The sequence below is a fragment of the Vombatus ursinus genome, unplaced genomic scaffold (assembly GCF_900497805.2).
Source record: "Vombatus ursinus unplaced genomic scaffold, bare-nosed wombat genome assembly UNPS02009824.1, whole genome shotgun sequence".
NCBI lineage: Eukaryota > Metazoa > Chordata > Mammalia > Diprotodontia > Vombatidae > Vombatus > Vombatus ursinus.
In genome coordinates, this window is record NW_020949602.1 from 5,255,504 (window position 1) to 5,280,648 (window position 25,145).

The window sequence follows — 25,145 nt, forward strand, 5'->3', positions numbered from 1 at the left end:
TCTATGGAGACCGGCAAACAAACAGCCCACTGCATGGAACTGCGGGCCCTCAAGAGCATCTGTGGTCTCTGCTGTAGCGTCCCCCACCCGGGCAGCTCAGCAGTCTGGGGCGTGCTTCACGTACCCAGTATGATGGATAATGAAGTAGGCCTTGACGTATCTGCTTTGCCCCACGAGAGGCAAAAGGCAAAAAAGGAAGGAGCTTGAGCCTGTTGGGCACAGCTGAAACACCCTCAGAGGAGGGAGGAAAGGGTAGGAAGGGAAGGGGAAAGAGAAGGGAGGTGGGTAGGGGAGAGAGAGACTCTCAGAAATAAAATTTGAAAACACATAATGATAACAGAGGGAACACAAACTTGCTCAACTCTTTGTGCCTGCTTTCTCTGTCAAGGAAAATAATCTTTGGACTGGGAAGGAGTTAACAAAAATGGGTCAGAAAGTATCACTACCCCAGCCAAATCAGGGGCTAATAAGAAGACAGCCACCTGCCCTTGATGAGTTCAAGTCATGGGGTCCAGCTGACAGCTCCTCAGCTGCCCAAAGAACTGGCAGATGACCGGAGCAACTGTCGGTGATTTCTGAAAGAGTATGATGAGGGGGAGGGAAGGCAAGTACTGTCCGGAATCTCCCCACCTACCCCAACAAAGGAAAATGGAATCTGTGAACCTTAAGGTCAACTTTGATTCCTGGGGAAATTCAATATACAATCACAGTCAGGGTGGCTTCAACATGAATAAGGCAGGCCATGAGAAGCCACGTCATAAACAATTAGAGGAAAAAAAAAACAAGAAAAGAGAAAAGACATCTCGTTTCCAGCAAGTGTCTCTGACAAAGGCCTCATCTCTAAAATATATAGAGAACTAAGTCAAATTTATAAGATTATAAGCCATCCTCCAGGTGATAAATGGTCAAAGGATATATGAACAGGCAGTTTTCAAACCAAGAAATCAAAGCCATCTATAGTCATATGAAAAAATGTTCTAAACCACTGCTGATTAGAGAAATGCACATTAAAACAACTGTGAGGCACCACCTCACACCTCTCGAGTGGCTAATATGATAGAAAAGGAAAATGATAAATGTTGGAGGGGTTGTGGAAAAATTGGGACACTAATGCATTGTTGGTGGAGTTGTGAACAGATTGAGCTATTCTGGAGAGCAATTTGGAACACTGCCCAAAGGACTATAAAACTGTGCACACCCTTTGATGTAGCAATACCACCACTAGGTCTGTATTCCAAAGAGATAAAAAAAAAAGGAGGGGAGGACCTATTTGTACAAAAATATTTACAGCAGCTCTTTTTGTGGTGGCAAAGAATTGGAAATTGAGGGGATGTCCATCCATTGGGGAATGGTTGAACAAGTTGTGATATATGATTGTGATAGAATACTATTGTGCTACAAGAAATGATGAGCAGGACGATTTCAGAAAAACCTAGAAAGACTTACATGAACTGAGTTAGAGTGAAGTGAGCAGAACCAGGAAAACGCTGTACACAGTAACAACAAATTGTACAATGATCAACTGTGAATGACTTAGCTCTTCTCAGCAATACAATGATCCAAGACAATTCCAAAGGACTCATGATGAAAAATGCCATCGGCCTACAGAGAAAGAATTGATGGAGTCTAAATGAAGATAGAAGCACACTATTTTTCACTTTCTTTATTTGGGTATGTGTGGTTTGTTTGTTTGTTTGTTTGTTTGTTTTGGGGAGGTGGGAGGGTCTATGTTTTCTTTCACAACATGACCAATATGGAAATATGTCTTACATGACTGCACATTTATAACACTGGGAGGATGGGGAGGCAAATACATTTATCAACTATGGATGGGGGAAGAGTTCATGACCAGAGGAAGAACAGCGATGATCATAAAATAGAAAATAAAAAATTCTGATTACATAAAATTGAAAAAGTTTTGAACAATAAAATCAGTGCAGTTAAAATTAGAAGGCATTAAGTTAACTGAGGGGAAAATCTTTGCAACAAATTTCTCTGATCAAGTCTGATACCCAAGATACATAAGGAAATTACTCACTTATATAAAAATGTCTATTCCCCAAAAGCTAAATGGTCAAAGTATCCAAATAGGCAGTTCTCAAAGAAAGAAATCCAAGGGATCAGCTGTCATACAAAAAAGCTACAAATCACAAATAATTAGAAGAAAGCAAACCAAAACAACTCTAAGGTTTCATCCTACACATACAAAATTGGTAAGGATAACAGAGAGGGAAAACAAGTGCTGGAGGTGCTGAAGGAAGACAAACATGGTGGTGCACCACTGGTGGAGCCACAAATCAGTCCAGCCGTTCTAGAAAACAATTTGGAACCATGTCCAAAAAGTCATTACTGAATCCCTTTTGATTCAGTGACACCATTACCAGGCCTATTCCCTAAAGAGAGCCAAAAAGAGGGGAAATCACATACAGACAAAAATATTTACAATTGTTCTTTAATGTCATATCAAAGAACTGCAAACTAAGGGGGCACCCATCGATTGGCGAATGGCTGAACAAATTATGAGATATGAATGCAATGGAATATTGCTGTGCTATAAAAATGATGAAAAGGACAGTTTCAGAGAAACCTACAAAGATTTGTATGTAATGATGCATAGTGAAGTGAGCAGAATCAGGACAACTTAACAGTCACAATACTGTAAAGACATAATAATGATAATTGCTAACATTTATCTGAGCTTTAAGGTTGACCATGTGTTTTACATATATTATCTCACTTGATCTTAAGAGCTCTGGTCAATGAAATGATCAATCATGACTCCCAAGAACCAGTGATAAAGCATGCTACCCACCTCCTGACAGAGAAGTGATGGACTCACGGTACAGAATGAGGCACACACTTTTGGACATGGCAAAGGGGTAGATTGGTTTCGCTTAACTAAGCTTATTTATCATAAGGGAAAAAAAGACTAAGTCATTCTAGACTAACTTCAATTCCTTTTTTAAACTAGTAATATCTCTCTTGTTATTTGATCAAGGAGATAAGAGGGAGGTCAGTGGTGTCAAACTCAAATAGAAACAAATCTTCAGGCCACATATTGACTTTCGTGGTTGTTCAGTCACTTTTCAGTCACGCCTGACTCTTCACGACCCCATGTGGGATTTTCTTGGCAAAGATACTGCTCATTCTCCAGCACATTTTATAGATGAGGAAACTGAGGCAAACAGGGTTAAGTGACTTGTCCAGGGTCACACAGCTAGGAAGCATCTGAGGCCAGATTTGAACTCACAAAACGAGACTTCCTGACTCTAGGTCTAGCACTCTACAAATTAACATTACCTATATTATATTGTGCTTTTATTTATTTTGTTAAACATCTCCAAATTACATTTTCATCTGGTTGCGATCCCACCGGGGAGTTTTGCTGGCCTGCCTTCGGCTACATACTTGCCCCCACTGAGCTGGGTGCTAACACAGTTGGGTGGTTTTAGAAGTGACTGCCTAGCCAGACCCAATGCGCAGCCTTTACAGGCTCACGTCATTCCCAAGGAAGCGGCTTGGATGAAGGAAGAAACAGCCTGAAAACACAAGATCAGAGACTTAAAGGCCAAAAGGGCCCTTCCAGGCCCTTGGGTCCAACCCCCTCATTTTGCAGATGCGAAACCTCAGGTACAGAATGGCTAATAGACTTGACCAGGCTCAGAGGTCTAGTAAGCACTGGAGGCAGAATCTGAACCCAAGTCTCTTGACTTCGAGTCCAGAGTACTATCCACAACACAAGACTGAAGAGGACAACTATGGTGGAACACCTTGGAGAGGAACTCCTGGCCTCAAGGCACAAGGCCTCATGGAAGAAAAGACCTCAGGACACCGGCCCAAGGTGACAAGAGCATGATCCTGGAATGGCCCTATGGGCAGAAAGCCACCAGGTAAAGGAAAAGGTCAGTTAGGGTCAGGGAGAAGCTCACCCCAGGTGTGGAAAGGATCACAGTCTGATAACATATTGGGGGGCAGAGGACTAGTTTAGAGCAGCAGATGGACTTTATGGCCTTGGGGACCCTGCAAGGCAAGGAGTGGGGTGGGGGTGGGGCAGCTGGAGTGGGGGAGGGTCATGGCTCGCAGCCAGAGGAGGACCCACTAAGTATTGGGACACAATCCTCTTGTAGGGCACAGGACCCTCCTGGACATCAGCTCCCTACCTGTACCCAGAATCAAAGGCCCAGTTACCCACACCCTAATTATGGCTCCGATGACAAGATCAATATGAATCAATTATGTGACATGAAAGCCAAAAAAGCGATGCCATGTTTTATGTCAGCACTCTCCAAGGACAGTGGGTAAAATTCTTTGTAATTTCTGAACAATCTAAGTTTGGGCGGATGATATGCCTGCCTCAAGCTGGAGTACATACACTTTATTCTAGATATGTGATTCTCCATAAAAAGATAAGAGGAGCACCCTTCTCTAGCCCAACACTCAATGAAAAGCAGTTGGCTGAACCAAGTGTATTATTTTCAGAAGAGCTGCTTCAGTTTCCAAGTGATACTGGCCATTAGAAGGCTAAGTCAATCATGATGCTGAAGAATTTCATGGCTTTTTCAGGCGACAATTCTTAGCGCTATCTAGACACGGAAAAATGGAGCAAGTCAAAGACACTGCTCTGTTTTGGTCATACTTTCCCAATCCTGACCAGGCAGGCGCCAGGCAGCCAAGCTCCTCAGGGTTTGAGCAGAACAAACGAAGGTGCTTGTTCTTGCACGTGCTGACGCCGCTGCTGATGCAGCATTTTATAGGATGCTGATGATCCTATAAAATGAAACCTCTGCCGATCGGAAAGTTCCACCAGCCTAGGGTTTTCAAAGGTACCTGTTGCTTGCACAGCACAAATTGAAGGCTGAACAAATAATTTCTGTTCACTGGATCTCTCACCTTTTGGTACCCCCCATGATCATTTCAGAAGGTATATTCCATAGGAAGAAAGCTACAACATCACAGACCTCACCCTGAGAAAATGACAATCTGAGAATTTTTTTTTTTTTACCACTTCCTATCCTTCACATAACCTCAGGGATTCAACTTCTGAATCTGGGTATTAATCAACATAAGAAACATCACAGAAGAGATTCAATGACAAAGTAGGTTTTTCCTTGTCCCAGGACATGGCGGATAATGGAATTTACTGTAAATAGTATGAGAAGAGAAGTGAAGTGTCAGGCTCACCTGAGGTATAAGCCGTTCCAAGTGCTCAGCTCGGTTCTCATGGGAGGGATGCGTTGATAGCCATTCTGGTAACTTAGGCTCACCCAGAATCCTATCTGCAAATTCCAGCTGTTGCCAAAACACTGAACTCGCTCTGACATCCACACAAGCCTGAGAGTAAAATGCAGAAGACCAGGAAATCAGGTTAACTCTCTAAGGACACATTAGGGGAAAAATACACAACATAGAGTATTATGGAAGAAAATGTACATACATAAGGCAGGAGGAGAAAAAAGCTACATTATTTATGGCAATATCAATGCATACACGCTGTCAGAATGCAAGCTCTGCTGACAGGCACAGTACACAGGGAGGAGTAATGGACTGGGAGGCAGAAAAGCGAAGTTCCAATGTTAGCCCTGCTACTGGCTACCCAGGGGGTCTTGCATTTAAAGTCACCTCCCTTCTCCTGCAAAATGAGGGAAGCAGACTAGAGATGGCGTCCAGGGTCTCATCTAACTTTATGTAACCACGAAAGGTGACACACACGGCTTTAAAAGTGACTAGAACATCAGCATACCATTACCCATATTAAAATGTCTTCAGTAAACACTGTAATAAAGAAGTTACTATATTTCAAATCTGGAACTTTTTCCTTTATCCTAAGATATCTGAGGAGGAAATGACCATAGCATCAACCAGAAGCACTGCTAGAATATCCTGAATCCTGCCATAGCGATAAAGATGAAGGCCGCTAGGCAGCTGACGGCACAGTAAAGTCACCCTGCAACTGTTCTTGACTACGCACTCTCAAAGCATCAAAGCGTCGCATGCAAAACTGTTAGAAACCTTCAGGAGAAACGGCTTCAGAATTAAATACAGCACGACATTCTACTTTCTGTTGAAACCTGACAAAATCTCTAATGTCTGTTTGCGACACGAGCCTAGAAAATACCAACTACTTTCCATCATCAACAACAATTAAGCTGCTGCTGGGAACAAAGCCTATTTCAGATGCAGCTAAAGCTCAAAAGCAACCAGATTTGTCCCTTCAAATCCAGCTTATCCTCCCCTCCACTTCCCAAGAAAGTAACAAAAATGCCATTAGTACAAAAAATAGCCAGTGGAAAATGCTGCTTCCCAAAGTTTTCATAAAACCAAAAAATGATTTGAAAAGGAGTGACCAGAACATTGTAATCTCCTATTTCAGAGCCCCGTCGATCTAGCATAGCACAACACTGTGTTAAAAACAAATATCTGGAAAAAACCCATCACAATCCGTCACATCCTTGCCAGTCCATAGGTCGCCTGGCTACGTAGGTTTGACTGGTATATCTCTAAAGGACATCGCTATCTCATGTCCTGCTCAGCACACAAAGAGTTAATCAAAGTACAACAAAATTATGTCACTGTTTTAATCTCTTAACAAACACAGCTGAAGATAATCTTTAAAGTAATACCTGGTATGCAGAGTACATCAGAGGAACAGATTAATCATCTCAACAGACTAAGATTCCAAAAGGAACTGAGACATCTGTTTGAAAATTAAGATGGAGGTATCCTTGTTTCTCTATACTTTGTAAAACTAATTACAAAGACACACTAAAGGGAGGTGAAATTTTTGAAAATGAGTATGTCACTTATATTTATTCTCTCCATTTATACAAAGTAAAAATGGCCTGCATTAGGTATGAAAATCATCATTTTTAAAATGAAGTGGCTGCTAGCCACCAGTTCAACTCACTTTTCTAAATCAGAATTGGAGGGTGTGAGGTGCAAGTGGAAGAAAGTCAGCATCAACCAGTGTCGAAATCATAGAAGGGGAGAAAGAAAGGGAATGACTTCACTTTTCAACCTTGGGACCAAAATAATCCCACTGGCCCAGTGACCTATATGTAAGGAAGCCCCTTCCCCTTCAGAGCACTCACTCTGACCAGCAAGCACGGTCCCAAACCAATGGTCCATCTGGCCTGTCACAACTGACAAGGCCATCAATGACATCAATGGGGTAAGCAGGACCAATTTAATTCAGCCTAGATTATGCCCAGGCCCTAGTTCAGGCCAAAACACTCTTCTGGTCATCTGGGAAATTCTGAACTCAGGAGGCTATGCCTAAAATCACCAGGCCTGAAGCCAGTCATCTGAGAGCAGTAGCACACGATGCCTGAGGATAATGAGAAGTCCGAGGACTCCACAAGTTACACGCGTGTCTACTCCAGGCAAGCCCTGCCTGCAGCCAAAGACTTTTACCAGAAATACAAAAGGGGAAGCAGCCGCCGCAGGCTACTTCTGGCCCCCTGAGAAGCTGCCCCTGCTCCCTGTGGATGGCTTCTGCCTCAGCTCCACCCCAGGTGGCCCCCAGAAGCCCAAGCAGCAGACAGACATCAGCACTGCTACAACCTGTCCCCGTCACAGATTCTGGGTAACTTTTTTGCGGCTTTAACTTCACCGACTACAACGAATCACAAAGCCTGCCCTTCACCCAAGCCTGGATGCTGGGACTCAGCACAATCAGAGCCTGAAGAGACCTGAGGGGTCACCTGAGCCGCCCTCATTCTTTTCCCAGTGAGGACACTGATGGCCACAAAGTGTCACCCATGGGAAGGAGGAATGGCGGGCAGGAGCTCATTAGGCAGCTGATGTGAGAAAAGGACTGAGCCGGGAAGCTCTCCTGGGTTTGTTCGCCGCAGGTGCACCCCCAAGCTAACACACCAGAGGAAAGCGTGGTGGAATGTGTGCACGCAGGTAGGAATGCGACCAGGAAATCTCAGGAGAAGGCAAGCATCGCCAGGATATGGGCACACCTGCATTTCGTGCATGTTCAGAGGCAGCTCTTTTCTCCCCACTGGAATCCTCATTACGTCGTGGGGGGTTTATCATTTTGCAACTTCTAGTTTGCCAGATCAGCCCTTCTGCAGGACACCTCGAGGGAACCATCATTGCCCACTCTTGGCTGAATCACATATTTCTGGCCAGTCACATGACAGCTTTAAGTGTTGGGACAACTGCAGCTTAATAATGAGAACTACTGACAAATGACCATATCCATTTGCAAAGCACACTCAGTGTTTGTTAATGCCTCTCTTATAACTTAAAGCTTACATCTGATAAAAATTCTATCTGCACCCCAATCTGGAAGGGGCACAAAGAATTTATACTAGGTATTTTGTAGTTTGCTTCATATCAGTTTTAAAAACTTTCTTTGCTGGTTAGCCATCTCATTAACAATCACAGCAGCACCGAATCCAATCCAATAAACATCTATTAAGTGCCTCCTATGTGCCAGGCACCGTGCTAAGTGCTGGGGATACAATCCCTAACTAATAGAAGAAAGACCTCAAGAAGGACATCAAGAGTCTTACATTTAATGTGTGGCTGGTCTAAGCCATCAGCCTCAAAGCCACAGAACAACAGCTCAAATCAAAGCTTATCATTCATGAGAACATCTCATTTCCCCAGATCCCATGATACTCCCCATCGAATGTCACTTATCACCTGTACGCTGTAAAACATGTGTCACTTATCACCTGTACGCTGTAAAACATGACTTCGTCACCAGGAAATCTACAACTATTAATCAATAAAATGCTCTCCTGACAATCTACTCTTGGTCTTTCCTCACTGGGTTCCCTGCTGCCCACAGACTGACCTCCCAAGCTGGCTCTGGCTTGTGACAAGCAAGCTGTGACCACGAAAAGCAAGTTACTGCACCCGAGGGCCTCAGTTTTCTCCCCCACAGAATGAGGACAGGCAGAAGCAGAAAGGACTGGATTATCTCCAACGTTCCTTTCCCCTCCCACGAGCTCTGATCTCGTGATCCCCCTTAGAAAGTGGATTCCTGAAGTCGTCCGCCATTTCTCTCGTCTTCTCACTAGATGGTGCTGTCTTCATAGTTTTGTAGCCCAGGATGAGAAAAGCAACGCAAGGAAACAGGTTTTCTACTTCAGACCAGAAGGTAAGGTTCTGAAGGCTGGGGAGAAAAAGATGACCTAGCAGCCTGAGGAGGAAACGAAGGACAAAAGGCCAGGCCATCGTACAAGCAATCGAGCTGCCTTGTCACGCCAGGGCTGGTTCTAACGGCCCGCACACCCCACTCTGAGACCTTGGCAACTCCCAGGCTGAGCCCCGCTTCCTCAGACTTGGGCCAGCTCCCAGATTTTCTCCATGCTAACTGGGTGATCCTGAGCCAGCCCCTTGGCTTCTTTGAGGCCCCAGGACCCTACCCCAACCCCTCTAGGATGGAGCACATGGCAAGTAAGGACCCTGGGCTCCTCAAGGCTGTGTCTGCCAACTCTGACAACCATGGGGGCTTGGCCACCTCCAAACCGGCCGTCAGTCAAGGAACTGAGGCTACACGGGGGCTGCAACCTTGACCAGTGAAGAAAGCAGCCTGGCAATGGAGTTCTGGGTCTTTCTTGGGAGCTGATTTTCCACCCTGTTACATGGCAGCCACTTACCAATGACATACACTCAGAGGAGGCGAGAGCTGGAAGGGACCATCCAGATCACTGAGGTAGAAGCTCTCATGTTACAGACGAGGAAACTGAGGCCACACCAGCATGACTCTACCTGTGTATCTGGTGTGCCCCTCAAACCTCCGTGATTTCATCCCTGCGGCAGTCCTCCCACCGACCCTCTCTAAGTAAACAGACAGTCCTCAAGAGCTGCCGTGACCCAAACACTCCATGCCCCCGCAGCCCAGAGGAGAATAAGCTTCCCCGGGCTCAGCGAAGCCGGTCCAGCCCTGCACCCATGCTAACAACCTCCCCACTCTGGCAGGGCCTGTAGCAGCTTATATTGGCTGGCATGTAACCAGAGGGAACCCAGGATCCCCTCCACGCCAGTCAATAAACATTTATTAGATCCATCCCATCTGCCTCCTGAGCCCTGGTCCCCCATCACCAACTGCTTACTGGACACTTCAAACCAGACGTCCCAAAAACATCACACACACCACGTGTCCAAAATAAACTTCATTCTCTTTTCCCCAGAACCTGTGCCACATCCAAATTCCCCTCTCTGTTGAGGACGCCACCATCATCCTCCTCACCTGGCTTTGCAGCCTCTCACTCTCCAGTCGGCAGCCCCGTCTTCTCCCATCTGTCCCCTGCTCGGCGCTCACACAACCACCACACCAGATTCCCAACAACATTCCTGCCCCAAGCCTCTGCTCTCTCCACAGAGGAGCCAAGGAAACGTCCCTAAAGCACAGGCCGGGCCATGTCATTGTCCTGATTGGGAAACACCAATGGCTCCCTCTTGCCTTGAGGATGTGAGAGCAACTCCCCTGCTTGGCACTGAAGTCCCTTCACACTGGGCTCCCCCCTGCCTTTCGACCTTATTCCATCTCCCTCCTGTCTGTGCATTACATGGGCCAGCCAAACCAGCCTTCCTGCTGACGCCGTAGCATGTTCTTTCCCACCTGCAGACCTCCATCCCTGGAATGGACTTCATCCTCATCTCTACCTCTTCCACTCCATGAGAACATTCCTGACCTCCACCCCCCAGTCACACCATTTCCTTACGGAGATTCTGAATGCACTTTCACGTGTATTCCTTATCTCCCCTAGTCGAAGGCAAAGGCTATTTCATGACTGCCTTCCTATCAAGCAATTCCAAGTCCAGTGCCTGGCACTCAGTAGGAGCTAAACGTTCACTGATGTGGGTCTCGCCCAATGCAGGGTTGGTTAAGTGATTTGTGCATGGTCACACCCCAAAGAAGTATTTGGGACAGGATTTGGACCCAATTCAGCCCTCAAGTCCAATATTTCATTGATTATACCATGGTGCTTCCACAGATAATGCAAGTATTATTATCTTCAATTCCCAGAAGGGACAGTGAGAGGCCAAGAGTTCAGGAAGCGCCTTCCTTGTCCATGGTCCCACAGCCAGAGAAAGCCAACCGATCTTTGACAACAGCACACTCAAAATGAAGTATCCCAAGCATAAACAACGAGCTAATTTTGAATTTGCTATCTTTAGCTCTGTTACTACTCACTCACAGACACACAGCTTCCCTGACATGAAGGTGGCGGTCAGAGCCAGGCTGCAGAGGGCCAAGGATACAGGGCTAAGGAGGCTGGGTTTTTCTGGCAGGCAACGAGGGACCATTTAAAGGCTCTGAGCAACAGACGGGATTATAGAGGGAGGGACATCATGACTGCAAGGGAAGGTTCTGGGCACCAGAGAGAGTTATCCAGCAACATGATGCTAGATGGACTAGGCAGAGGAAGAGAAGGAGGCAGAGAGACTCATGAAGACGACACCGTAATGGTTCAGGCTAGAGACCACGTGGGCCTGACCTCAGATGGTGGCAATGGAAGCGCCAAGCAGGAGGGGAGAGATGGTGAAGACAGAGGGGACGGGAGCACAGGCTGGACTGCAAGGCAGCAAGGAGTAACAGGCCCTGCTGACCTGGAAGCCAGGCCAGTCCTTGTTTGAATCCTGCCTCCAACTGTGGCACCCTGGGCCAGTCTGGCCCTCATTTTTCTCATCTGTAAAATGAGGACGGTTGCTGTTGTCCTTCATGCGTGAAGAGGACCTACGTGACATCACTATGCCAAGGTCAAGTCACAGGGCATCCAACTGTGGCTACTCAGCCCAATGTGAGCTCGGGATGCTCCACCACAGGAGGGCACAAACCGTCCATGGGAACATTTCGGGCGGATTCTCTACATTTGCGCATCGTGTATGAGCTATTTCAAGTCTGCTTCGCTCACAGCGCACAGCACCTTCTCTGGTGTGGGCATGCCATGCTGAGAGGTCCTGTGCCAGCAGAGACAAAAGAAAGCACCTACCTCCAAAGCTGTTGTAAGTAAATCAGATAAAAATGCAGAAGAGTATGCCCATCATGTCAAAAGCCTTTGGGCACCTGAACAGTGTCAGTGAAGATGACCCTGAGGACAGCCAGAGCCAGAAAAAACCAAAGATAATGCAGAAGGAACAAAAGAAAATCCAATTTTAGGGCAAACCATTGTCTTAAAAAAATGTCATTTTCATGAAGAACGTCCACATGCAGAAGACCCAGCGTGCACAAAACCCCTTCCCCTAGCAGAGGGCTGACGTTCCTCCTCTTAGGATGACACCCCTAGTTAGCTTATGCCAGACTTGTCCCAGCCCCAGGGAGAGTTCCTGGAAGATAATGCTATAAAATAATGTTTACGTACAAGAACCTTTCTGACTTACATGCCTTTCCAAATAAGAAAACCTCCCCTTGTGAAGTGTGACCATCAAACTGCCCTCGTGCTGGGCAATGAAAAAGAAAACCAAAACTTTGTAACAGTTCTCATGAGTGACAAGTATCATCTTCCTATGTAGGGATGTAAACAGTTTGCCCTTATTGAAAAACGTTTTTTTTTTCTTTTCTGTTTACCTTTTTATGCCTTTCTTGAGTCTTTCAAGTGAAGATCAAATTTTCTGTCAAACTACGGTCTTTTCAACAGGAAGGATTAGAAGTCCCCTATTTCATTGAATGTCCATCTCCTCCCCTAAAATTTATGTTCAATTTTGCTGGACAGTTGGTCCTTCATTGTAATCCAAGCTCCTTTGCCTTACAGAACATCATATTCCAAGCCCTCTGATCTTTTAATATTGAAACTGCAAGGTCCTGTGTAATCCTGACTGTGGTTTAAATTGTTATTTAAATAATTGTTGTTATTGGTTTAAATTATTGTTAAAAATAATCGTTATTCTTTAAATTGTTTCTTTCTGGCTACTTGCAGTTTTCTCTCCTTGACCTAATAATTCTGGAGTTTGGCTTCAATATTCGTTGGCATTTTCACTTTGGGATCTCTTTCAGGAGGTGATCGACGGATTCTTTTGATCATTATTTTATCCTCCTGCTCATTCTCGGGGGCTCCTCCTCCACTTCCACAACAACCCGTTCCACCTACCTTCGCGGCAAACTGCAATCCGACCTTGTCAGCTTCCACCTCCAGGGTGCGGCTGAAGGGTCTATCAAACACATACTAGAAGAAAGACGACATAAAATCTGTTAACAACCTGTATTCATAACATCAGACAAGCACGACTTTTCCTCCTCAGTACTGAAGGGTATTTTATTCATTTTAACAGATACCTGAAGCGTGTAAGATGAAATGTGTATAATCCTTATGAAGATTTAACATTTACTGAGCAACCCTAACAAAGAAGATGGGGACAGGGTACATGCTGTAGCCTTCATTCCCTCTATCAGTGATGAATATATATCTTTTAATGATACGTGGGTTAATTTCCAAAAAGGGAATGAAAATTTAAAGGGAAGTAACACCCGCAATCTACTAAAAATAAAGTCTATCTCTGTGAGGCAGAGAAAAGAGTAATGGATTAAGTCGGAAGACCTGAGTTCTAGTCCCAATTCTACCACTAACTCGCTGTGTAACCTTGGGCCTATATCTTACCTTCTCTGAGCTTCAGTTTCTCCCTCTGTAAAATGGGCACAATCATACCTGCCAAAAGGCTTCTATGAAGAGCAAACAAGCCAGGCAGCTAGGTGGTGACCCAGTGGCTAGAGCCTGGGCCTGGAGTCAAGAGGACCTGGGTTCAAATGCTACCTGAACACTAGTTGTGTGACCCTGGGCAGGTCCCTTAACCCCCCTGGGTCCCAGTGTCCTCATCGACAACAAGGGGATAACCATAGCACCTGCCTCCCAGGGCGGTAGGAGGATACAGTGAAATCCTGGCTCTAAAGTGCTTTGTAAACTTAAAAATACCACCAGATTAAGATAACAAACCTGAGAGTGCCACAAAAACTACAATGTATTTAAGCAGATCTGAGGTCTTACCACAGCACTCCAAAGCACTCTTCACAGTTAATTCTGTTTAACAAACATTTTGCCTCGGACATACGAAGCATGATGCTACGAGCTGGAGACATAAAGCTAAAAACCCCACATCTCCTGTCCTCATGGAGCTCAGACTCTACTTAAGAAATACAGTCTCGGGGGCAGCTGGGTGGCATAGTGGATACAGCACTGGCCCTGAAGTCAGGAGGACCTGAGTTCAAATCCGGCCTCAGACCAAACACTTGACACTTACTAGCTGTGTGACCCTGGGCAAGTCACTTAACCCCAGTTGCCTTTAAAAAAAAAAAAAAGAACACTAATGATTTCTTCCATTTTTATTTCATTTTTTTCTCATTAACAAAAATCTACCTTCTCTCTCTTCTACTCCCCTCTCCCAAAGAAAAAGAAAACCAAAACTTTGTAACAAATATGTATAGCCGAGCAAAATAAATATTGGCCATGTCACGTGTGTACGTGTGTGTGTGTGTGTGTGTGTGTGTATCTCACTCTCTCTCTCTATTTATCTATCTCTATCTCTCTCAATACGCACCCGGAGCCCCTCTCCTCTCTGTCAGGAAGTGAGTGGCAGGCTTCCTCATGGGTCCTCTGGAATTATCAAACTAGTGATGTTACAGTTTTAGGAAAATGACAGGTGGTTACTGCTCACATGAATCCCAGGAACTTTGATTTAAGGGGAGAGAGCTCAAAAAACGAAGTGGGTGTCCATCCAACTTTCTTCTCTGGGAAGCCATTTAGACTGTTTAGATGTTCTCTAGAGAACTTTACTAAGATGGTGGGGTTCTGTGACCTCCTCCTTACTACACAATTCTAATGAAGCCATTAAAAGAAAAAAAGAAAAGCCTTCACTATATCATGGGGAAAAGGCTAGCTCAAACCACTTTGCCTTTGTCCTTGGCAGCGATCAAACTCCAGAGATCAGCTCCCACAACCCAATCAAAGGCTGCTCTTGTTTTCCCTTTATGAACTTTCAGTAATTATAAACAAAGAAAGTGCCATAACAGAACATGAATGTATAAAGATGCTTGTTATTCAATTTCATTATCAATTTATCTCATCACGGTTTATGCCTTAGATTTGGAACAGCACCCAGATGGCACTCGGATGGGTGTTCCACAAATCATTAAATAAACAAATAACAGATTGTGCCTAAATAGTCAAATCTCCCCGGACAAGGGGAAATATTTGGAGAGGAATGTGAAATAAAATAATTAATCACAGCTAATCAAGCAGTTAGGCACTCCCAGAACTGAAAGAACCACATACAGCAGTTCAGTCATCACGAGGGACAGCTATTCAGTGGAAGATGCTGGATGATTACTATCATACATGAAAAAAAGAACAAGAAAAAGGGAACGTCAAGCCAGGTTCTCTTTCCTAACCCCCAACCTGAGGTCTGACCCCTGTATAAAGTGGCGTGCCCAGTGCAGGTTCGCTCAGCAGCTGGGTAGGACCAGGGACAGCTTCAGCCCGACCACAGTCCTCTAAAGACTGAAAGTGTTCCATCTTGGATTAAAATGAAAACATCCCTTGGAAAAGCCACCTTCATCAAGTAACACCTTCGTAGTCCCTTCGTATTCCACGGTCTAGGTATGTGGGTGTTTGCTGAGCACATTGAGGGGCTGGCGGGGGGAGAGATTAAAAGGCAAAAGGAAGAACGAGGAACAAGGGGAAATTGCAAAGGGGGAGGATCAAACTGCCAACGTGGACCAGGCCACCTGAGGATGGACCTCCCTACTGGAGGACTTTAAAGGGTGCCAAACCAATCATCGAGGGGGCCTCTGAGCTCCTTCACAACCAAGATTCTGGGATTCCACGAGCTCAGAGAAACGGCAATGCCAGACCCAAATGTCCACTGGGCCTTCAAACAAACCTGGAGCCCTTACGTGGCATCCAACAAGACCTTCCACAGGTTGTGTGGCTGACAGGCTTATGGCCCTGGGGCTAAACGGGTGGGGAAGTCTCCAAACCTCACCGGGCTGCCCAGATGCCAGACGCACAGTTGGCCACTGGGCCTGTAATCGAAATCTGCCACCTTGGCATGAGACACACCGAGCACTGGCACAGCCTCCAAGAATCTGGTGTAACCTCAGACTCTTTGCCTCTAGGAGAAGATACAAATTTATGGCCAAGAGACAAAGAGCACTGAATTTGATCAGAAGACCTGGGTTTGAATTCTGCACTCAACAACCTGTGAGACCCTGGGCTAATCTGAGTCTCAGTTTCTTTACCTGTAAAATGAGAGTGTTAAACTAGATGACCTCCAAGGTTCTTTCGAGCTCTAAATCTATGATCTTTAATAGGAAAAGCCCATTTTTCCTAATGACAAAATGTAAAGCAATATCAGGCTCCATCTATCTACAGTAAAATGCCAATCAATGCCAATACCATAAGGCACCCTAGTCACTGGCCCCCCCCTTACCTCTTTCAATTTAGACTGGATCCACTGTCCCAAAACTGCCAAACTATCTCGAGGACAGACGGCCCAAATCATCACGAGGAAAATCAGACCTAGAAAATCCCACAAATGAACCAGACTGGCTTTCTCTGCCTGAGAACAATCAAAATAACAAAATGATTATCCCAAATGCTGGTAGACAGGTTTCTACTGCGTCATAAATGGCCCCCATAAAGCAGCTGTTGTCAGCTGAGGCCCAAGGACAAGATGGAGAAAAGTCTTCTGGCCTTTCTGTGGCTTCTCCTTCTTCCATATCCTTAGCTCACACACGTGTACACACAGGCAAATGGAGCTTAGACTCCCATAATGGGAACACGGGGAGCATCGATCCAATTTTAATAAATCTTACATAAAAGTTAAATATCTGAAAGGAGAAAATATATTTTAACCCAAAAGGCTTTTGGTTATTACAGGAAATTAGAATAAAAATTTTATACCATAGAGATCATAATGTCTATATATGCCATAAAATTACATGTGCTTATATACATACATTTTTACTAAATACCAAATACTAGCTAATATCTGAAGTGGGAGAGAACAATTAGCAACTTCATGCTTGGGTTTACATTTCTACTTCCAAAGGTAACTATTCATTTGCTTAAATTAAGCGTTTTGATCTTGTCTAAGGTTATTGAGAAATGGAAAATACATTTACATTTCTTGAAGTGTGCCTTAATTTCCGTCTCGGGTTTCACACCGGGAAATGAAATTCAGCCAGTACTTTCGTTTGCTTATAACAGAAATTACTGCAAAATGTTTTACTTAAATATCAGCGACCTTTGTGAATTAAAGGGCAAGCCTGAGTTCCAATCGCTGAGAGGCTCATTTTCTGCCCTGCTGCAAAGAGCACAGGTGCCGGATAAACAAGCTATTGTGGAGGGTTTGATAATATCATCAGTCACAACATGGCTAAACCGTCATGAGACCTGACCCGCCTACTTCTCAGCAGCCCTCCTGACTGCCCAGGACATGGAACACAAACACCTCACTGCTGAACCTGTAAACAACAGCTTTCTGGCATGCTGACATATATGGTCTTTGAGACCCCAGGATCACCCCCTCCCACGTTCAGACTTTTAGAACTTTAGCCAAAGCCAGAGAAACTCTTGCTAAATACAAAAGTGTGTCTGAATACAAATACAGGCATGCATTATACAGAATTAGGTAATTGCTTAACTAAAGTAATAAAAAAGAAAAAAGGGAGGATGGGGAGGGAGAGAGGGAGAAGAGAATCAGTGTGACACAGTAGACAGAATGCTGGGCTTGCAGCCAGGAAGACCTGAGTTCAAATCCTGCTTCAGTCACTGACTAGCTGTGTGGCTTCACCTCTGTGAAGCTCAGCTCCCATCTATGTCACATGGGCCTAAGAGCATCCACTCCCAGGACACCAGGAAGGATCAAATGAGATGTCATACACACTCTGAACTCTGCAAATCTTAAAGTGCTTTATACATGTAAGCTAAGATCATCAGCATTATTATTAAATTAAAAATTGGGTCTCAATTAGAAAAACTTTCAAGTGTCAGCAACGTTTAAGAAACGTGCAAAAGAAACATCAGTATTTTCAGTCTTCAAAGCTGTCATCTAATGCTTGTAACTGCTCGTTTCTTTACTGACACACCCGCTCAGCACGAGGCCCCGGAGGCAACGCCACACAAGCTGATATAGCACATGTTAAAATGCTTCCAAAGGGATGGATGACCAAGACGGAGCGAGCTGTGATGACGCAACGATGATGGACCAAGTAACACAGGCTCCACAGCCTCGAGGACAGACCAAGGAATCAGAACGCACCACCCCCCCGAACGCACCACCCCCCAGAACGCACCGCCTCCCAGAACGCACCGCCTCCCAGAACGCCTCATCCAGGAGGCTTCAAGAGGACGGGATCCTAAGTCTGGTAACAGGTCAGAGGAAGAAGCTATTGCAATTCCTTCTGCTTTGACCACCTTCCTTTACAGTCTCTGATGGGAATGGAAACAGGTTAATCTCGGGGATGTGAAGCCATTAACGCTCGCCTGGATAGAAGGACAAACCTCCAGCTCCTCAGCTCTGCTGAAGCGCCTCCGGGATAGCCTCGGGAGGAAGAAGGCTGCTGCTTGTCCCGGACGTTGCAGGGGGAGCACAGCCCGGACCCTGTGGCACCTGGGGCTCCTTCCAACAGAGATCTGGGGAGTCATTTCAGTTTAAGACTAATATGGCTACAATATCTGCACGCCGGGCGGGCTACCGAGGTCAGCGGAAAGAGCACCTGGCAGAGACAGGCACTTAACCGCACCTACATCGGAAAAGTTATGTAAAGAAATTATTACAAAAGGGATACTCTGCTTTTCTACTCTTGCCGTTTTCTCTTAATCCAGGTAAAACATAATGAAAATAAATATAGAAGGAAGAAAGATAGAAGCTGTGTTCATGGGGAAAAAAAAGCACTGGACTTATGGTAAGGGTTCACAGCACGGCTCTGGTATTTACTGCCCGTGTGGCCTGAAGCAGATCCCTGGCCATCTGGGGTCACTGGGATTCCCCCACAGCCTTCCTTTCCCACTTGGCCCCAAGCAGAAGGTCATTCTGCCATCCCCAAGCAGGACGTTGAGAAAACAATGGCAATATTAACACCTGGGTGCATAGAGAAAGCTTTAAAACTCACACTCCACTTGCTCTGAAGGACCTCCAGTGGTGAGCATGGAGAACAAAGCCCTCCAGGCGCAGGCGCTGGCTTCCCAGCTCCTGATGACGCTGTCTGAGCCAAAGCAACAAGCAGGGGCCCAGGTCAGGGGGTGTCTATCAAGGAAATGATGGAGATGACGATGAAGACCCCTCAAACTCTCCAGACTTGCCGCCATCTCTTCCTGGTTCAATAGATGGATTCTCTTACTACTAAACACTCCCTTTGCATAGAAGTCCAAAAACTTCCCTAGAAAGAAGACGGGTTATGGTGGTGAAGCCATCGGAGGTCAGCTCCTGGGGGCAGAGGAGGCTTGCCTACATGTGGCAGATGGACTTTGGGACAGTGGAGTCTCTCCTCATCAGCTTTCCCCTTGGCTTTCTTCTCAGAGGCTGGATGCCCGTACACCAGCATGGGCAGGAAGGGAGAAGACTGGAACATTTCCTCTATCGTCAGATGTTTTCAAGGCGTGGACTAATTTTACTGAGCAGCTGCAAAAAGGGAAACTGAGGCCTGATGTCAGGAGAAACTCTGCAACAATCCTCATGATGAGAGCTGTCCCAAAGTGGAGGGGATGCCCAGGACATGGCAGGTGACACCTCACCAGAAGCCTTCTGGCAAAGCCAACACTCACTCACCAAGGACCACATATTTACAGAGAGTAGAGATGGGCCGGACTAAATGGTCTTCAAGGTCCCTGACAACCCTGAAATGCTACTATCCTGTGAAGTACTAAGAAAAGTTAGAAAGGATGATACCAAATAACTGTCAACTGCTTCACGACATTCCACCATTTGAAGAATTTAAAGAGTGAGAAGGGACCTTAGAAATAATCTAGTCCTATCACCTCCTTTTACAGGGAGATGAGGTGACGTGCCCAGCTGGCGAGTGGCCAAAGAGAGGCCAGAATCCTGGCTCCAAGCCTGGCACTCTGTCCACCATCCCACATGGTCTTCTCTTGCCACAATTTCTTAGATGGCATAATATAACTTGTTCTGTTTTACTATTCCCTCCGTGAAAAAAATGAGCATTAAAACATCCTACACTTTCAAGGCAATTAATTCGTGACAACCACGAACATTCCAGTAACTGAACCCTGATGGTGAAGTACTTACAGCATGTCCGAGCACTGCATGAGCGATCTCGTGGCCCAAAAGGAAAGCCAACTGGTGAACGTCAGTGACCGCCTCAAGGAGCCCCGTGAAAACAAACACCTGCCCTTTCTGTGCACACACAAAAAGAAAAAACCACCACACCGTGAGCTGAAAACAGACGTCACCAACCTAACACTGAAATCGAATCGGAAGAAACGTACTTACGGGCAGCACGAAGGCATTTATGCTGGGCCTATCCACCAAGTGAATAATCCACCTGAAGTCAGAGATTCCTGGGATGTCTTTGTTGCTTTCTACCAGACGCTGCAAAACTTCTTTCACGGCCAGGTACCTGGGATCTTTCTCAGTCAGCAGGTCATTTTTAAATTCTTCCATCCACTACATGATTAACAAAGAAAAGAGGTTGTAATTTCAGACACTGTTAATGCTGTAAACAGTTCAAGATGTTTTATGGGAAAAGATCCTGCTGCCAACAGTTCAATATTTCAATTCTGCTTTTTAAAGATGTATGCAAAGATCTATGTATATTAAATCACAGTTCTAAATTCCTGAAATTTGAATTATTCATGTTAAATTAATATACTTCATTATCTTGAACAACTGTTAATGATTAAGATTTTTTATCTGAATCATTTTAAATTAAAATGAAATTCATCTTTTTTTATTTATGCATATGAAAACAAGAAACACATTTAAATGGTTTTTTATTCTGCTAACTGTAAAATAATGTATGAAATGAAACTCTGTATGGAGAAAACATTTTGTCATCAGGAGAAAAATGAGTATCACAGAGAAAAGTGAAACACAGAAGATAATTATTTTTATGGTTCAGTGGACTGAAAATATACTGAACTTAACCAGGTTTGGGGGAGGAGAAGAGGGATCCCCTAAATATATCATTAATTTAAAGTTTTATTCACACACACTCACAGAAGATTATTGAAATTTCAGTATTAATAGATGTGCCATTTTCTCCCCAGGTTACTGATGAAGTACCACGATGATTAAAAACCCTTCCTTTCTTCCACAAAGCTGGATAAGAGTTTACTTTGATAAAATTCAGAACACTTGGGGCAGATAATTTCATCTCTTTAAGACAAAATATGAATTTTCCTTTCACATGCCTATATTTTCAAAATTTTCCTCTAACATGCCACATTTTTAAATGGGTGATTTAATTTTTTTAAAAAGGCTTCTTAGCATAGTCCTACAATATTTTGAACCTCCTTTCCCCCCCCCAAAAAAAAACCCCAACAGTTTTCAAATTTGAGTAAACTTTATGATTTGTTTGGGGGCTTTTTTCTTAATAATGAATATATTTTATTTCACAAATATTCTGGAATAAAATAAATGAAGCCTATTAAAAATAATGCACAGTTACTTGTAACAACTTATCTCGGGGTATGACACATGTTAAAACACAGAATAAATAAGGCAATTATATTAACCTGGTTTGAAGTAGGTATTCAAATGAAATTACCATTCCTTGCAGAAAAGCTCTCTAGCACTAAATATAATGTTAGCACCTTATAACTTTATGATAATGTTCTCTCACAGGCATTCATGTTTGTTTTCCCTAATCAGTCCTTGGGACACCTTTAAAGAAATTTCACTGTGAGAAAAACATGAGAACATAAAGCAGCATCAGTTGAAATACATTCCAAAACTACTTTCAGTCCAGAAACTAGTCAACATCATATCATTCATAAGACCATTTGATTTGTAGGTAGCAATGGTCTAAACGTTGCTTATTTAGTATATAATGACTGAATTATACATAAATTAATAAACTAAAGATGAAATTAAGTGTCACAAATGACTACAGAGAAGCTTAACCAGCCTTTCAGGTTAATGCCTTTCCTCATCTACACCTCCTATTTCAAAGGGCCACGATTTCATCAGCACCATGATTTCATCAGATCCCCTGAAATCAAGATGGCAACCACGCTAGGCCTTGCGATTTTTAAGCTGCTGCTACGGGCAAGGTAATTCATCAGTCAATAGACGACTGTGTAATAATTTGCCTTCGAAACTTACTTAGCCTACCTGGTTTTCAGACAATAAAGTCTTTCTTATGCTTTCGTAAACCATGTCCATGAGCAGCTATGATGGAAAAAAACAACAACAGATCTCCTGGAGGGAGCCTTCTGGCAAAGAGCTTCTCCAAAGACAGCCTGGTGGTCCCTCAGATAACAGACCTACACAGCTGGTTGCTGCCAGATCTAATCATGTCACTCTCCTACTCAAGCATCTCCAAGAGCTCCTTTGAGCCTCTTAAAACCCTTCACAGCCTGGCTCTAACAGATAGCTCCAGCTGACCTTTCCAGACTCTAAGCATGCTTCTCTCCTCTGTTTCAGCCAAACTAGCCTATTTGCTATTCCCTCTATGTGACATTCCCTGTCTGTCTCCACATATGCAGAGGCTGTCCTCTAAGCCTGGAATGCTCTCCTTCCTCGCCTCCTCCTTCTAGAATGCCTGTAATCTTCTTGCAAAAATCAACTCAAGGTCTGGCTCCTACCCTAACTCCACATGGAAATTACTTTGAATCTCTGTATTTGGATTTTGGGTCTAGATATGCCTTATGTACACTTGGTGCAATCTGGCCACATTTCTTGTCTTTGGTCCGTTTAAGCATGTTCTTCTAAGTATGAACAGAATGATTCTTTTAGGGTCCAAGCATGATTGGTAGTTCCACTGTCCCTGAGGGGGAAATCTTTGGTTACCGTAACTTCACAGATCTTTTCCATTTTTCTTGTTTGTTGTCTTCCTTTCATAAATGTCGTTAAGTGTCCTTGGGATGATTTTGCTTTTTTGGATCTCTTGCCAAACTTCCTCTAATCTGGCTTTACCTTCTATTGTACTTCCTTGCTTTATGAAAAAATATGCTTATAATTTTCCATCCTTTGTAAAAATTTTACTAACAAGTTTATATTCAAAACCACTGTTACCTTTGGCCTCCATCTTTCCCAGCTTTGCACATAAATGAAATGTCTGCTGACTAAAATGTTTTCTGGGCTTGTTTGATCTTCTAACATGGTAGCGGTAACATGTACCTATGACACAGTATTAGAGATAAGATTATTTTACAGATGATAGAACCAGGTCATAGAGATGGAGTGAGGTATCCAAGGTCATACAGTCAGCAAATGTTAGAAGCTACAAGTGAACACCAGTCTCTTTTCTTTTCCCACCAGAATGGATCTTTAATGGGCGCTCACCTGAGACTTTAGAAAACATATTTTAGGCTTCTTAGAGGAAGGAAAAGCAAATGCCACAGACCTATCTTAACCCAATTTCACAAAACTTAATCTAACTCAACAAATATTTATTAATTATCTACAATGTCCAAGAGGACAGTACTAGACACTGGGAAAAGTAAAAGTGAAACAATCCCTAACCTCAAGGGCTTAGACTTCAGTGGGAATAAGTCTATGTAGACTACAAAGTGCCCTGAAGACGTGTATAAGTATGATATGAGAACATGGGGGGAAATCCTAGAGAGGAGGGGCCTGCCTCCAGAGAAGCAGCAGAGGACGTGGGAGAGCTCCTGGCCCTTAGGGGGAGCTGGACTGGGAGTGAGGAGAATTCACCCAGATATTTACCAGCTGAGTAATTCTGGGGGCTGGGGTTTCATTCACAGCAACCATCAGCATAGCACCGGCCTCAGGACTGTTCTGAGGATCAAAGACATCAAGGGATGGAAAGAGCTTGGCACACCTTAAAGCACTCCATCAATACTGTTCTCCTTGTCCATCCGTTAAACTGTCTCTGATTAAAGTAGAAGCAAGTCTGAAACCCTGAAGACCTTTCAACACACTGTCATCGCTGACGGCAGGAGGGATGGGTCCCATTTACCTCTGTAAGCCCACAGCAGCCCAGGAGAGGACAAGCACACAACAGGTAATCCCAAAGTGTCAGTGAAGCGACTCAAGACAAACTTTGTTTAACACAGTAAGGAAGCTCGCGCTTCTCCAGAGACACAAGCCTCTTCTGTAAAATGCCTTCCCATCCACCTTTAATGTACAGTTAAGAAAGTTTTAACTCTTTGGACATCCAGCTCCCTAGGATACAATGACACCACCCAGAGAACTAACTAAGGTTTCTAAAAACCAGGATCATTTTTTTCCAACATTAACAGAAAAATCAACATATTCTGCACCTGCTCGGCAGGATGGAAATGCAGACTCAGAAGTGGCAAACACAAGCAATTGAGGCCCCAGCCCCGGCCCAGGTCTGCGAACTCCAAGCCACGTCTCTGGGCTCTGAGGCCGACCCACGTCTCACACAGGCCCTTCCGAACTCGCTTTAAATACAGGTTACGTCAGGAACATTCTACAAAGAGGCTTGTCACTATTTTCACTACTTACTGCTTCATATTCCATTTGTGATAACATCATGAATTGGTCCTTCCCCAACACTAGTAACTTCTTCCGTCCTGTGACTGGACTCTCCTCCAGGTGAGTAAAATAAAAAACAACAAATAAAACTCCCAAACTACTCAAGCCCAGGAATAACTTCCATTTATTCTTCTTTACACTTTCTTTAAATAGCTCTTTCTTGTTGGGAGGAAGGGTCTGCCACCATTTTCTTATGCCCCTGTTGGAAAGGAAAAAAATTACAAATTGCAGGGAATAAATAACATCAAATATACCAAGTGAATACCAAATACTTTTTATCAGAATTAAATACACTCAAGAGATCTCTTTTGGTTATTTTTTGTATCATATTTCTCTACAGCGGCTATTCATCTTACAAAGCTCTTGACTAAAAGATAACAAAGAACCAAGTAACACATGATTACACCGTCAAACCTTATTCTAAATTGAAATTCTTCAGTTATTCTGAAGCAATCCAAATTTATTAAGAATTGGATACTGAATCTCAAATCAGTTCAGATTCTGGGAAACCACTCCCTGAATCAGAAGCTGCCAAACATCTGGGA

The 25,145-nt window shown here is 44.2% G+C and overlaps 1 protein-coding gene across 3 annotated transcripts in view; it reads right to left on the bottom strand.

The window, feature by feature from the left end:
- The window catches only part of OMA1 (OMA1 zinc metallopeptidase), a 68,025-nt gene that overhangs the window by 16,157 nt on the left and 26,723 nt on the right, over window positions 1-25,145 (bottom strand). Inside the window, exons 3-9 of one of the 3 annotated variants that reach the window (XM_027852818.1) lie at window positions 24,571-24,799; window positions 23,152-23,256; window positions 20,407-20,580; window positions 20,203-20,310; window positions 16,384-16,512; window positions 13,053-13,127; window positions 5,182-5,331 (exon numbers count right to left, since the gene is read on the bottom strand). In XM_027852818.1, the coding sequence (XP_027708619.1) occupies window positions 5,182-5,331; window positions 13,053-13,127; window positions 16,384-16,512; window positions 20,203-20,310; window positions 20,407-20,580; window positions 23,152-23,256; window positions 24,571-24,799 (970 nt within the window). The remainder of the gene's footprint in view (window positions 1-5,181; window positions 5,332-13,052; window positions 13,128-16,383; window positions 16,513-20,202; window positions 20,311-20,406; window positions 20,581-23,151; window positions 23,257-24,570; window positions 24,800-25,145) is intronic. The other 2 variants (XM_027852819.1, XM_027852820.1) reach the window with 2 other exon arrangements.